This window comes from Prosopis cineraria, unplaced genomic scaffold (assembly GCF_029017545.1).
Source record: "Prosopis cineraria cultivar Desert tree isolate PC_DT_omini unplaced genomic scaffold, ASM2901754v1 PC13, whole genome shotgun sequence".
In the NCBI taxonomy this organism is placed as follows: domain Eukaryota; kingdom Viridiplantae; phylum Streptophyta; class Magnoliopsida; order Fabales; family Fabaceae; genus Prosopis; species Prosopis cineraria.
Window position 1 is genome coordinate 15,613,326 of NW_026555344.1, and position 15,576 is coordinate 15,628,901.

General features: G+C 34.6%; 1 protein-coding gene across 2 annotated transcripts in view; it reads right to left on the reverse strand.

Moving 5' to 3' along the window:
* The window catches only part of LOC129291032 (glycine--tRNA ligase, chloroplastic/mitochondrial 2), a 62,034-nt gene extending 49,702 nt beyond the window's left edge, over nucleotides 1-12,332 (reverse strand). Inside the window, exons 1-12 of one of the 2 annotated variants that reach the window (XM_054928133.1) lie at nucleotides 11,954-12,327; nucleotides 11,449-11,499; nucleotides 10,160-10,227; nucleotides 8,191-8,272; nucleotides 8,017-8,080; nucleotides 6,741-6,796; nucleotides 6,530-6,607; nucleotides 6,297-6,371; nucleotides 6,140-6,210; nucleotides 1,713-1,829; nucleotides 1,492-1,593; nucleotides 445-571 (exon numbers count right to left, since the gene is read on the reverse strand). In XM_054928133.1, coding sequence (XP_054784108.1) covers nucleotides 445-571; nucleotides 1,492-1,593; nucleotides 1,713-1,829; nucleotides 6,140-6,210; nucleotides 6,297-6,371; nucleotides 6,530-6,607; nucleotides 6,741-6,796; nucleotides 8,017-8,080; nucleotides 8,191-8,272; nucleotides 10,160-10,227; nucleotides 11,449-11,499; nucleotides 11,954-12,202 — 1,140 coding nt within the window. In that variant the 5' untranslated portion in view covers nucleotides 12,203-12,327. Of the gene's footprint in view, nucleotides 1-444; nucleotides 572-1,491; nucleotides 1,594-1,712; nucleotides 1,830-6,139; nucleotides 6,211-6,296; nucleotides 6,372-6,529; nucleotides 6,608-6,740; nucleotides 6,797-8,016; nucleotides 8,081-8,190; nucleotides 8,273-10,159; nucleotides 10,228-11,448; nucleotides 11,500-11,953 lie in introns of both variants that reach the window. The other variant, XM_054928134.1, reaches the window with a different exon arrangement.
* Between the last annotated feature and the right edge of the window lie 3,244 nt (nucleotides 12,333-15,576).

Sequence of the window (15,576 nt, forward strand, 5' to 3'; positions counted from 1 at the left end):
AGATGGTTGCATGCTTTTTGAGAGTCCAAGGGATACCTCCAAGGACCCTTCAGCAGTTACAACTTGAGAAATGGCTGTTTTGACCATGAGAAATGAAGTCGAGGAATACCAACTCTGATACCATTAGAGAGAGAAAATAGAATATATTTTGTTATACGACTCTTGTAGATTGAATCAGCAAAAGCCTATATAAAAGGAAAACATACTGAAATATGTTATTGATGATCATTATCAACTATTTATCCATGATTTGAATATCTCAACACACAAGAAACAAGCACAAGAGTTACAATTGACATAATAAAAATTGAATCATCTTTTAAAAAAAACACAGAGAGAGAGGATAAAAACATTAATAATCTTATAAAGATGCAGCAGCATTTTGTAAAATCAATATTTTCGGCAATGAAAAGAAACTCAGCTTACCCACATATCCAAACTAACCTTATTAACTGCAGCTGCCAAAACTTCTTTTGGCAATAATAAATTTTCAGGTTCAACGATGAAACCAAGTGGGTAGCCAAGTGACTCCCTAGTCTTCAACCAAAGCTGTGCACATTGACGAGCTAAACTGAAGCAAACACAATGCATGGAAAGAATAAAGAAACACTAAAGATTGACCAAAAAGAATTTAAAAGCCTATAATTTTAAAATATAAACAGCTAAAATTCCCAAAATAACTGAAACAAATTAAAGTATCTTTTGATGAGTAAATGGACAACACAGAAACATCATTAATGAAAAAAGAAAGAACAACTATGGGAAAAAATCTATTTTCCTTGTTGAAATTTAAGGCCACAGTGTATGGGCGGAAAGGAAGAATAGTGGAGAGTTGATTCACCTATGGAAAATGCAGCTGAACCTCATTCAGTTTACAGAAAATGGTGGTCAGATAGATTTGGTGAAGCCAGTAAAGTGTAGGGAAGAGGACGAAAAACAGTACAGTGCACCTCAAGTCTCGTTTCATGCTATAGAGGGCATAAATAGAAGGAATAGACGAGTCATCATCCATGAAGGTGAAGGGGTTTGTGTGCAAACTGATTCTTCAAATTCTCATTAATAGTGGCAGTACACATGAATTCTTGGACTTACAGACTCTGGTAGATAACAAAAAGAGTACTATTTTAAGAGTTAAAAAAAAAATTATTTGCATAACACCCAAAATAAAGGGACATTAATGTCTTAATTTGTTTATAGCACAAATATCGACATTGTTTCATGGATCAATTGTGTACACATTATCTCCCATCATGTTCAGGGTAACTTCTTTCCATCCCCCGCATCTACTATCCATATTTCCAAGTAATTCCCAAGCAAAACAAGTAAAAGAACAACAAGAATAGGCAAAATTGTCATGTTTAAGATAACAACCTACGAACAACATATAACCAACCATATTTACAACTTTATAAGTCATTGTCACCATTAAAACAAAAGGGAACAATTGCCTTGTTCCCTTTTAAAGTTACCATTCAAATTAAGTAGCATTACCTACGCATACGGCCAAAGTATCGAGCACGCTCTGTTACCCCAACAAAGCCTCTTGAGTCCAAGATATTAAATGCATGAGATGTTTTCAGAAGCTGATCATACCTAGCATTTTGTGAAATGAACATCAGAAGACAAGACAAGGAAGTAAGGATAGCACACTTGCTAATGGAAACTAAAAGTGACTAATAAGATATTTGAGGGGGAAATGTCATCAAACGTACGCAGGGATTGGAAGGCCTAAAGCAAGTAAAGAGCGAGCCTCCTCCTCAAAGAAATCAAAATGTCTCTGCACATGATCAACACTAGCATGCTCCAAATAATATGCACTCATTTCCTTCCTACAGAAGGTAAATAAAATACATTATTTATCTTAGTGTAAAGCAATTTCAAGATAAGGGAAACTAACATGAGAGGGTCAGAATTCCGAGAAGTAAATGCCAAAAATTGCTTGACTTGAAAAAAATATGCATGAAAGCACAACAATCACAAAACAAACCTCAGGAAGATGATACTTGTGGGTCACAATTCCATAACTTTTAGGTCAACATAAATATATGTTGTTGACAAATGTGGTCTCAATGCATCATTTCAATAGTCAAGCTTTCACAAATTAAACTATCATTGCTGGAATGAAGAAAATCACCAAGTTTAATGAAATGTATGGGTGGCAGGAAAAAGAGATAAAAAAGAAAAGGAAAAAAGCATTATGGATATGTGGGAATATTGAGTAATTATTGTACATTATTAGACTTTATCAGCCTTTATCACGCTTTTATTAGTCATCATTCTATTGTCTTCTCTCATATTCTATATATGTACATGGCTGTACTCAATATGAATACAAGAGAAATATTTTCTCCTCTGAAATCCACATGCTCAAGCAACTAGGGTTTAAAAAATTTTCCTAGGATTTTTTGGAGTTGGTTCGATGGCAACTCCTTTGTTATGCCTCTAGCATGATGTCAACATCATGGTAGAGGCTGTTTTATCTCTCACCTTTGGTAAAGGGAGACTCAGCAAGGTCTGGTCAACCCAACCCAAGAGCACGAAGGAGGCTAGGACAGCATGGCATACATGCACCTCTCAACAATTATGCTCCAACAAATGATGGGCAGCATATGGCCATTTTCAGCAAATGACGACTTCTTTCTCTAAGGTCGGTGTGATGATTCCAACCATTTCCCACTATTTCTCAAGTTTGGGGTGCTTTCTTTCCAAATTCACTCATCAAGTGCACATCTAGTTGTACTATAATCTTCTATGCGTGGGGGATTTGGCATATAATTCCGCCATGTTATGAGGATGTTTCTATATCTAAGGTCATAGGAGTGCTAATGTGGATAGTCCTAGTCGTCAAGACCCATATGACTGGATCTGTACCTCTAACATTAGTAGCAAAAGGGGGGACTTTCCTTCAAGCCTTAAAGACACCTCACAATGTCATAGTATGGATTGTTGATTCAAGAGCCTCTGATCATATGACTTGTTGTCATGAGTTGTTTACCACCTACACTCCATGTGCTTGGGAATGTTAAAGTGAAAATTGTGGATGGCTCCTTAACTCTTGTAGTAGGAAAAGGAAGTATCGTGTCTCAGATTCTATAGTTTTGGAGTTTGTTCTTCATGTGCCTAAACTTGATTGTAATTTGCTTTCAGTTAGTCAATTGATCAAGCAATTACATTGTTTTGCTAAATTTCTCCCGTCTTACTATGTGTTCTTGGATTTATCATCTGAGATGACAATCAGCAATGCTAAAGAGTACAAGGGGCTTTTACTATTGAGAGGTCACCATCTAATGCCACATTTGGTACATCTACTTCACACTCACCTACTATAGGTAATTCTACATCTACTTCTAAAGTTGATGATTTTATGCTACGGCATGAGATTGGGTCATCCTAATTTTCATTGCCTCTAGCGATTGTTTCCAAATTTATATGCCCAGACCAGAATCTTAGTGAAATCTAATGTGAGATATGTGAACTTGCTAAACATCACTAAACTTCATTTCCCAGAGCCAAATATACACCTACCAACCCCTTCACTATAATCCACAATGACTTGCAGGGGCTATCCCATGTTGCAAACCACACTAGTAAAAGTGGTTCGTTACTTTTATCAATGACCATACTCACCTCTATTGGGTTTACCTTTTAAAGGAAAAGTCTATGGTTTCATCTATATTCCTTGCCTTTTACTCCATGATTAAAAACCAATTCCAAAACAATATTCAAACTCTACACACCAATAATGGCAACAAATATTTCAATCAATCCTTGGGATCATTCCTTAGTAACCATGGCATTATCCACCAAAGTACTTGTGTTCATACCCCAGCAAAATGGCATAGAAGAGAGAAAAAATAGACATATGTTAAAGGCTTCCCGAGCCCTCATGTTCACTTGTCATGTTCCAAAATACTATTGGTGTGTCGCAATTCCCACTACAACATATCTCATAAATAGAATGCCAAGCCAGGTTTCATCCTTTGAATCACCACTTAAAAAATTACAAAGCGTACACCCTACAGCTCATGTTAAGACCAATCTTTTGCTACATATTTTTGGATGTGCATTATGTGTATGTTGATGATACAATTCTCATAAGAGATCATGTAGAGGAAATAGCAAGAATGAAAGCTACTCTTGGAAAAGAATTTGAAGTCAAGGGATCTTGGAAACTTGCAATACTTCCTTGGGATGGAAGTTGCAAAATCAAAACGAGGTATCTATGTATCTCAAAGAAAGTATATACTTGATCTTTTAAAAGAGGCAAGCATGTTAGATTGTAGATTTGAGGAAACTCCTATTATAGTCTCCAAAAGAAGAAAACGAAGTCTAAGAAGAATTGTGAGGAAGGGTTAGAAGAAGATGAAGATAACTTCAATGATGAAACCGAAGAAGTGGAAAACAAGAGGCTGCCGATAAAGAAAGATACCAGAGACTTGTTGAGAAATTGATTTATCTCTCTCATACAAGACCCGATATAGCCTTTGCGGTAAGCATCGCCAATCAATACATGAGTGGATCAAAGAAGAAGCATATGGAGGCAGCTTATAGAATCTAGGTACTTGAAAGGTACTCCTAGTAGAGGATTATTCTTCAGAAAACAGGAACGAAGAACCATAAAGTTACTACTCTAGTTACTACTCCTTTATATGGGGAAATCTAGTTACCTGAAAAAGTCAAAACAAAGAGTTGTGTTTAAAAGCAATGTGTTGAATCTGAGTTGAGGGCATTAGCTCAAGGAATTATGGAAGAGTTGTGGCTAAAATGAGTCTTGAATGAGATACAAGTCAAAGTTGGTTTGCCTTTAAAGATCTATTGTGACACTAATGTTGCTATTAGCATGGCCTTAAATCCTATTCAGCACAAAAGATCTAAACATGTGGAGAAAAAATAGAATAAGGAATCATATGCTTGACTTTTCTACCTAACAATCTTCAAGCTGCAAATGTATTAACAAAAGGGCTACTTAAACCTACTTTTGAGGGTTATATAAGTAAGTTGGGCATAATTAACATCTATGATCCAATTTGAGAAAGTGTGGAAATAGAGTAATTGTTGTACATTATTAGACTTTATTAGCCTTTATTAGTCTTTATTAGGCTTTTCTTAGCTATTATTCTACTGTCTTCTCTCATATTGTATATACATACGTGGTTGTACCATAGCATCAATACAAGAGAAATATATTCTCCTTTAAAATCTACAAGATATTTCAAAATCAAATCACATCCTTTGAAATACAGTGATGACAATTCAAAAGCAATAAATAAACCTTTATACTAAAATTAACTTGTATGCAAACAAATAATTCTATTAATAGTTGTTAATAACAAACTGGTTACAGGAGTTAACTAGTTAGAGTTCTTAAATAAATATCTTTAGTATTGTGTAACACATAATGGGGGTTATGATGTAATGAAGTTCTAAAGTCTAACATAGTGTTTGGTTAGAGGGGAGGGAAGGGAAGTAGGTCTTTCTCTATGCTCTTCTATTCTTCAGTTCTCTTTTCTCTTTTCCTATGCAACAATTATCTGTAATAGCCATGGGGGAACGAAGACAACCATACAACAACAATAACAAGAAGTATTATCTCACTAGGTAGGGTTAGTTACATCAATTATACAATGCTGTTGTGCTCTTGTCTGTGGGAACATTGTGAGAAAATAATAATTTGATGAATAATGCCATGGAGAGATAAAAAGGTAGTCATTGTAGAATTGATGAACTCTCTCCCATGAGAACTGTGGGTTCCCAACCATTCAAATTTTTTTGGTTGCACCACTTTTGTCCACAATGAAAATTCCAATAAGTTGGAATATCAGTCAATTAAGTGCACTTTTATTGAATATTCCAATGTCCAAAAGCGGTATTAGGACTACTTGTCCTCTTCCGATACACCTAGCACACCCTACTTTTTATTATTAACTTCCTATTAGTTTAAATAAGTTCAAATCAAGAGAACAGCCATTCAACCAGAAGAGTCTTAAACCAAAGAATATTTATAGCATGATACAGAAAAATGAACCAAGAAGCAGGAAAAATAGAAAGGAAGAACTCAAAAAAATCTTCTCGGCATCTTTTACCAAACTATAAAAGAGAAAACATGATTGAATGGCAAGCAGCAAGAGAAGTGAGGTACTCGCTCTCGAAGAACAACTCTCCATATGTAATCTCATCAGAATATTTAATTTTCTTGAAGTGATCAACTCCCTGTCACAAAATTTGGGAAGCTTTCGTTAACAAGTTTAAAATGCAAAAAAGGGTTAAATGTTTAAAAAGAAAATAAACCAACATACCTGAAGTAACATGAGGATACGTTCAAGACCATAAGTGATTTCAACAGAAATAGGTGATAGCTGGAGACTTCCAGCCTGCGGAGAGAAATATAGAGAGAGGAGATAAGAACATTAATATGGAGGAGCATTCAAATCAAGAATATATGGTTAAAGAACAAAACAAAATTACAAAATTTATATGCTTAAAATGACAAGCATAACAATTAACATTATTCATGTGAAATAAGACATACCTGCTGGAAGTACGTGAATTGAGTAATTTCCATCCCATCCATCCAAACTTCCCAGCCCAAACCCCAAGCACCAAGAACCTAGACACATTTTCAAATTACGTATAATGTCAAGACCATATCAATAGGGAGATGATTGATTAACCATCCAATCAACTTGCAAGAATGTTAAATGGCATCTCAATGAGTCAAATTATAATCATAATTCCATTACCGGACTCTCCCAGTTGTCCTCCACAAATCGTATGTCATGTGAAGTGACATCAATACCTGTCACAGACATATGCCATCCATAAGTTGAGATCGAGAGCTGAAACTTTGGGGAAAAGATCTAAAAACCAAAGAACAGAAGGAATTCGCTCATAATTTTTGTTTTAACAATTTTAAGTAACTGATATAAAATTAGAAGCATGCCCCCACAAAGATGCATGCATTTTATAACATTACAGAAGGTTTATTGGTAGACGCATAGAGAGGATGGGGTGAGGCCAATAGCAGGGTAAAAAAGGGAACAGCAGGCTTGGAAATAATAGGACATATGGCTAATTGGAGAAAGGAATTAGTTAAGAGGTTGCTCTAGGTGGATAATCAAAGCAAGGAAGAGAGAGATTGGACAAGGTTAAGCTCGTAAACTGGCCTACTGGCATAACAGAGATATGTCTATCCCTTTTCCATTATTCTCTGCTCTATCTTTTATTGCTTGATATGCAATTACGCACACCAAAATTTTGGTCTTTAACATGAATTGTTATAGCAATTTGACTACTTCTTAGTCCATCTTAAATCTTAAAACCCAAAAACTGGGCTAAATAAAATGGGGTCAAACTTTAGAATATGTCCTAAGGGGCCAAAATAATATGGAGATAAATATAAGGCACTTGTATGTTGTTCAAGCTAAGGTAACAGGAATGACCAACAAGTTATTGAGCTAAAATTCAAAGGAATGAACATCAATCCATGCATGATTATCCATTCTATTCTCATTCGACTTCCACAACACGTTATTTCATGACTTCCTCGTAAGGTTTACCTTCATCTTCTCATGGCATTTTCCAATGGGCAAAGAAATTCTTGTAAAGCAATGCAAAAGGACGAAAAACATTAAAATAATAATAATAATAATAATAATAATAATAATAATAATAATAACTCAAAGAAAATTAAGTGCTTTCTACCTAAACTAAAATGGTGTCAACGTATAGAATATAAATTTAAGGGCCAAACAAATATAGAGATATAAATATAAAACTCTTGTATGCTGTTCAAGCTAAAATAACAAGAATGACCTATTTGGTTATCAACCTAAAAATCAAAGTAAATGAACAACAATCCAGGCATGCTGATCTATTCCAAGATTATTCAGCTTTTATTTCATGACTCCCTTGCAAGGTTTTGCTTCAACTTTCAAGGCATTTTCCAATTAGCTGTGCAACACAAAATACCTAAAAATCATTAAAAAAAAAATCCAAAGAAGATTAAGTGCTTTCTACCTAAAGCCGATAGGCTGCAAATAAAAAGATCCTGAGAATTTCCAGGATCAGGCTTCAAAATTACCTACAACCAAAAAGCAACAAATATTAATGGCATATGCAGACTCAAAGACTGTAATAGAAAGATAGTCAAATAACTTCAATTCTGAAGTTGATTACAATATCAAACTTGACCTGAAATTGAGTGTGCCTTTGAAGCCTATTTGGGTTTTCCCCATACCGACTATCATCAGGGCGGATACTAGGTTCAACATACCTTTCAACATGAAAATAAAATTTAGCAAAAACTTCAATTCCAGCACCTTGAAGTCTTTCATCATTAAAAATGGAAGATGACAATAAATTTAAATGGGATTACCTTACTAAAACATCCAATAAAATATTTCCAAGAAAAAAGACATCTAACAGGAAGTAGAACTAACCAGAGGTAAATACATAAAGTGTTACAACTTTCTTATTCAATACTAATCTTTTAGGGTACTACTTTTATAATATGACCATAGATATATGTGGCAATGATCCAATCTATTAAATGATTCATTTAAGGTTGCCCATAACAACCTCAATATACATTATTATCAGAGAAAAACTATTTTACAACATCAATGGAAAAGTAATGCTATGTTCTGAATCAAATAGTTATGTAGATTTGACCTAACACCAACCCACTCTTACAAGGCAAAGAATTTAGAGACCAAAATCCCAGGGAGCATGTTGATGATTTTCCTCGGGGTGTCTATTACTCAATCATAGCATAAAGTTACAACATTCATGCTAATAAATGGTTGGTATATCACGAACAATAAAAAAATGGCTAATAAATCGCTAATAGAGAAAAAAATAAAATGACAGAGTGATGAGTCCATTGCCTCAATGTGCCATGCGTATAAGGAAGAAGCCCAATAACGCACTAAAGAGCCAAAACAAGAATGGGGACAAGGAAATAGGAGCTAAGGCAGGCCAAGGCCCAATAATGTTGGGAGGGCAGTGGAGAGATGGTATCTAGGGTTGTGTGCCATTTATTAAAGCTTTGTGTGGGAAAGATCCTCCCTCCATTTTAAAATGGAAGGAAGATGACTCTGTGGTGGAAGAGGTCAATGAGCAGACCAAAGAGAGGAAATAGGTGCTGTAGAAATTCAAATTTTGATCTCAAGCAAGGTCAAGTTAAAATAAAGAAGAAAGCTGACAAGCACGCAGGAATACTGAATTCAGGTTGACAATATGGTTTATTTGCGCATACAGCCCTACAAACACAGAAACTTAAGAGACAGCACAAGAAACGAGCATCAGAACCACAAATTTTAAGTGATCGAGGACCACAAACACCATCTGGGTTTGCTCCTGAACCAATCTTTGGGTCTGTACCTAATAGATAAGGAGTGGTACCAGAGATTAATTGATAAACTTTTATATCTGGAAGTCTGGAACACTCTAAACCAGATGCCAGTTTTGTGGTTGGTGTTGCAAGTCAATTTACTAAGAATCCCCATGAGGAGAATATGGAAATGGTATGCAGAATCCTCGGGTATTTGAAGATGACACCAAGAAAACTGTTTGCTTTTAGAAAGGATAGAGATGATGTGATATACATTGATGCAGATTTTGATATTGATAGAAAATCTACAACTAGGTACTATCATGTAAATAATAACCAACAAAATTTACATAATAGGTATGGTGCTTATGTGTGGGCCAATCTCGTAACCTAGAAAAGCAAGAAGTGGCAAGACGTTTGGCAGAAGCATGTTCAGATTGACAGAAAAATAGAAATTTCAGTATAAGAGTTAATCAACATTTATTAATTTATATTTTATTATTTATTACATATTCAAATAATCAAAATTTTGAATTATTGCTCAAGCAAGTTTTACAGAACCTAAAATGATTTTAAAATTCAAGAGTCAAATACAATAAGTGTGAAGGTAATGCTGAAAAAGGAATTGCTAGATGCTACAAAATATTCATGATCAAATTAAACTTTAAAAGGAACTTGATTCTATGCCCTCTAGTTTTATAGGAAATTCAAAAAAAAAATTACAAAATCATTCACCTTCGAAAATGTTACTGGAGACTTTTTCAACTGAAGCAAATGGTGAAAAATTTTATAAATACACTGATAAATAAACAACTAAGTCATACTTACGCAACATTCCATGGCTCCGGACCAAGAACCCTTAAGTATGTAAGTGGATTCATAGTCCCAGCTCCAACCTGGTTAATATAGGAAAACAAAGGATGAATCAAAGATTATCAACACATGAGTTCAAATTGATGCCTCAACAGATAGAACTAACAAGCTCTCTTTAGCAAAAGTGTTACAAGGATAGTGGTACTATGCAGTAGAGATTTTCTATATGTAAAGCACCATGCACAGGACTTGTATATAGTTGTACTGTTTAAAAGAGCCCTATAAAAAATAAAACAGTTAATTGAAATTACTTTGTGCAATATATTTTCTGAACTAAATCAAATAATTTAAATGAGATTGTATCTCTAAAAGTAGCGAGTGAAGTTAAACAAAGCTACTGTGTACAGGAATTATTTTCTAATCCAAGTATAACATAGTTTTCTCCAGTTCACAAATGCAGAGAAGAGAATGAGGGGAGAGTGAGTGGTTAGCCGGGTTGCTTTGGAAATAACAAGCCTGCTTAAAACTTTTTTTTTTTTATTGTTTTGAAAACCGGTGTTCTGTAAAACATGTTCTAAGAGCAAAAAATAATGAAAATAAGTGTTTTTCTCATTCTCAATTATTCTCTCCAAAACAATAATCCCAAAACACCTAAAAGTTATTTTCATTTTTCTGTTCTCTAGAATAATATTTTTTTTTTTTTTGTTCTCCAAAATACCTTTTCAAAACACATTACCCAACAGATTTTTTTATTCTTTTATTTTGGAGAACAAAAACTGTTCCCAGGTTGCCAAACAAGCCCGGCATTTTCTCTTCAAAATCTCTCTAGAGAAAAAATTGGAGAAAACAAGTAAGGCTTGTTTGAAACTATTTTTGTTTTATTATTTTGAGAGCTAGTATTTTTTAGAACATGTTCTAAGAACCAAAAAAAAAAAACAATGAAAACAAATGTTTTTTGCATTCTCTCTTATTCTCCGAGACAATGATTCTAAAATACCTAAAAGATGTTTCCGTTTTTCTATTCTCCATAATAACATTCGGGTTTTTTTTCCTGCAAAATACTTTCTGAAAATACACTACCAAACAGATTTTTTGGTTTTTTTGTCCTGGAAACTATTCCCAAAACAGTTGCCAAACAAGCCTGGAGTCTCATTCTTTTTTTCTCCCCAAATTCTCTCCCCCTTCCTACCGAAATAGGAAAAACTCTATTTACCTTACTGTTTTCTCGCCTAATTTTCTCTTTCTCTCTACTTTTATCTCCATTCAAACATAAATTTTAATGTAAAACAGCCCTTGAACATTACCTCTGTGTTGCTGCATTGCATTATGGCACATCCCACAGAAGCCCAATATTCCTGCAATGCCAATAGGAACAGCCCGTCAAAAAAAAAAAAAGACGCTTTGCAACTTGCTTTCTACTTACTGCATATAACAATAACGGTAAAGCAAAGGGAATCCTCTGAAATGAGATCCGCCTGAAGTGTATCAGAATTGAGCACCTAGGCCGTTTGTCGCAGCAACGAACAAGATGAGGCATGGAAGGGTTTTAAATTGGGGCAGGCCACCAAGGATAAATAGGAGAAATCCGAACTGTCCCCACTAGAAGCATGCATAATCAACCCAGGGACCAGAATTTTCGTAACCCCCTCAATCGATCACTCAAACCTAACTTGAGAACCAAATGGATACGTTTTAATGGGACTGAGTGACGAGGCCCCATCTCGTCCATTGCTGCGACTAAAGGCTCAGAACCATTGATTCAAAGGATCCGTTCCCAACACAAGCACAGTCAGAAGTTAGTTGCAAGACCTGAAGGCGCTGAATGGCTTGCTGAAAAGTAAGCACAGAAGCTTTCTCAGTCTGGCTCTTCGGCTCAGTAGAAGAATGGCGCGAAATCGAAGCAGTGCCGATGGCAAAGACAGGGGCACTGGTGAATTGACGGCGGCACAGCGGCGAGTATAGCCCATTGGCCGCGACTTTACCGGCTCGGAACACAGAGAGGTGGGAAGAGTGGGGCTTGAGGACGGAGATGACTAAGGGTAGGGCCAAGATAGCCATGCCCAAGTGACTCCGAAGTAAACTCTGCTGTCCAAGGAAGGGGATGAGGATAGGGTCTAACCTCAGCCGTTATATCGGGTTCACAACGGTCGGAATTCGTCTTAATTATTTGGGCGAAAATTTTGGGAATAGAACAGCAAAGGACTGCTAGAGAAGTTTATTCACAGTTACATACCAATGAATTTTGATTTAGCATTGTAGTCTTTTTGCTCTAGGTGAAATTAATTGTGATGGTGAAAATATTTAAGTGCCCTTAGTGACAAAATTAAAAAACGGTTGAGCATCGGTTCCCCATAAGCATTCATTCTTCACACCCATAATCTTCACCTCACTCTAATTGCACAACCATATTGTCAGAGTCAACTTGGCTACACTAGAAGACAATTTCCCTATATTTGAATGCGGAACATGCTACTCATCTAGTCAATTAAGGTCTAGTGCACTGCAAAAGCTTGGGCAAAGCCATTGAACATTGTTTTAGTGAGCATCGTTGGAGTTCATGAGGAGTAAAGGCTATATTGAACTAGAAGTTAGGTTTGTTTAAGCTATGCATCAAGATTTACTTCCCTCTTTGTAAAGTCAGTTTAGTTCATTGAACTATTAGTTGAGTTTGTTCAAACTTCTTTGTTTATAAACCATTGCATTGTTTCCTATAAAGAATTTAAAAAACTGACAAGAGCCAAAGCCATAAGAACAAGTACAAGAAATTAACAAGTGATTGGCTAATATTGACCAGTTGATAAAGTGCATATTGCCCTAGGAAAATAACCAGTTGTATGTCATCACTCATATACTCATTCATAGATAGATGAACTAAGTCCATTCTCCTAGAAATATTGAAGTGTCTTGCGATATTTGACAAATATTTGAACAATAATTAACAAGTCACATTAGTATACTGACAAGTAATAAATCTTAAAATTAACAAGTCTCCTTAGTATATCAGGTGTTGTGTCTGATTAATGAATGCTGGTAAAGGAGAGGGACAAATGTTGTTTTATTGTGATTGACAAGTCTATAATCTATATGATTTGTCCAAGTCTTTGATAAGTATATAGATCCAAATGACATGTCATGTTATTATTTTGACAAGTATATAATTTGTAAATGACAAGTCCCACTATTATTTTGATAAATATACAACTTGCATGATTTGTGTTAAGTTTTAGACAAGTATAAAATCTACAAATGACGAGGATCTTATTACTATTTTGACAAGTATATAATTTGCAAATGACAAGTTCTATTATTATTTTGATAAGTATATAATTTGCATGATTTGTCTAGTTATGAAATTGTTAATGTGTGCAATAGTAGAAAATTGGCGAGCAAAGAAAAGAAGAAACATGGATAGAATATATATAGATTAAAAGGTATCTCTATACAAGGAAATAATATCAAATATTAACAACCTTAATTCTATCCAATTATATTCCTGTAAATAAGGAGTAAATCTCTCTTAAATAAATACATTAAATTTGATTATTCTCACAAAACACATGACAAGATTTAAGTTATTCAAGAAGTATCAAATAGAAAAGAACAAGATTCAGTGGATGATGTTAGAGAAGCATGGATGAAAGTAAGCGGGGAAGAGAAGAAGAAATACAAACAAAAGGCCTTGGAGGGAAGAGCAGAAACCTGTAAAAAGTACATTTTACCATTCCTAACTAGATGCTTGCTTTGTATGTTCAAAGAAGTGGTTGAATATGTGAAGGAGAATGAAAATCCAAGGGAAAGGGTAGAGAAAAATGGGTTTGGGAGGTTGTTGGATATTGATTACAAGAGAATTTGTCGAGAACTTATTGCAGAGGTAATTCATGCATATGATCCACCTACTAAAAAGATTACCATAAGAGGAAAGATTGTTAATATGAAGCTGGTAGATGTTAAGCTCTTCTTAGGGTTACCCAGTGAAAGTAGAGAAGTAAAAGTTGCTAATAGGAAAGTTGTAGGAGAAATTAAGAGACTTCATTCCTTTCTTTCATATAATAAAATGAAAAGAAGATAATATTTGGAGAACATGATGATTCCTTTGAGTTTTTTGATTGTATTATATACACTGGATACTCCATTGTGTCCAAGTGCATGTTTTGATGAAAGTGATTGTCTGTTGAAGGTTATGGTTTGTACAAACAATGCATGGGCACAATATGATTGGGCCACATTTGTTTTCAATAAACTAATAGGTGAAATTGAAAAGTACAACAAGTCTATTAAGAAGGAAAAGCTATATGGATCTAAAAATGTTGAAGGCTAGGTGTTCTTCTTACTAGTACATATGTATATTTATTACTTTTATGAACTAAGTTTGCCTTTTTGGGTAGTCTAACATGTGTTTTTTCAAATGTTGTTCCTACAATATCTCCTATTAGTCGAAGATGGCCCATCCTAAGAGATGCACTAAAGCACTGGAATGTGGAAAGAGTGAGCAAAAGAGTGAACTTAGAGAGAAGGACCTATACCATGAAATTATATGTGCTCCAACTAATAATGAGGCTACTTCTTCCACAAAGATTCCACCAATAACTATTGGCAATAGCTGGTGAAATCATAGCATGAGTCGTGCCCAAAGACACTGTTCTTAAGAGCTATTCCGCCATACCAGGTTAATCGTGTAGCAATTTCTCAAGATTAAACAGACTCTTCCTATTAAACGTAGGGACACAAAACAACAAAAATTCATAGAATATACTTAGGTAACTATACAATGAATTAATATAATAGAAGAGGAGAGAAAGGCTAAGAGTACCAAGGCTTTGACTGAACCTATGGCAAGCATTGCCTTTTATAAGCAGGTCTCATAATGTTGGGTAATAAAATTACCTTAATCACAATTAAAAAATGGTTTTAAATAATAATGTCGTTTAAATTATATATTATAAAATAATAAATAGACTTAAATAATAATTAATATTATTAATTTATAATAATTCTTTTTGAAATACTCAAAAATATTTATAATATCCAACAATTTCCCACATATTTCAAAAGGAAGGAAAATTTTTTAAAAACTATCTTATACAAATAATTTTGTATCTTCAAAAAATAATTTCCAAAATTTTGAAAAATTGCCCAATACCATGTCTAACTCATGTACAAATGTATGCAAGAGCCCATTTTTCCTTTAAGCCTTTACTAGTCCAAGTTCACATCTTAGTATTTATAAACTAAAAACTCCATTCATTTGAGCAATATGAAACTTTCTTTTTGACACAATTGCAACAATCCCCCACGTGTGTCAAAAAGATCACTATCATTTGAATTATTCGCACGGAAGATAGTCACTTCAAATTTTGTGTCTTTCGAGTTGAAACAAATCTAGACCAATAAAACTTAGCGCACAGAACAGTCGGTATAACTTTGTTATTGAA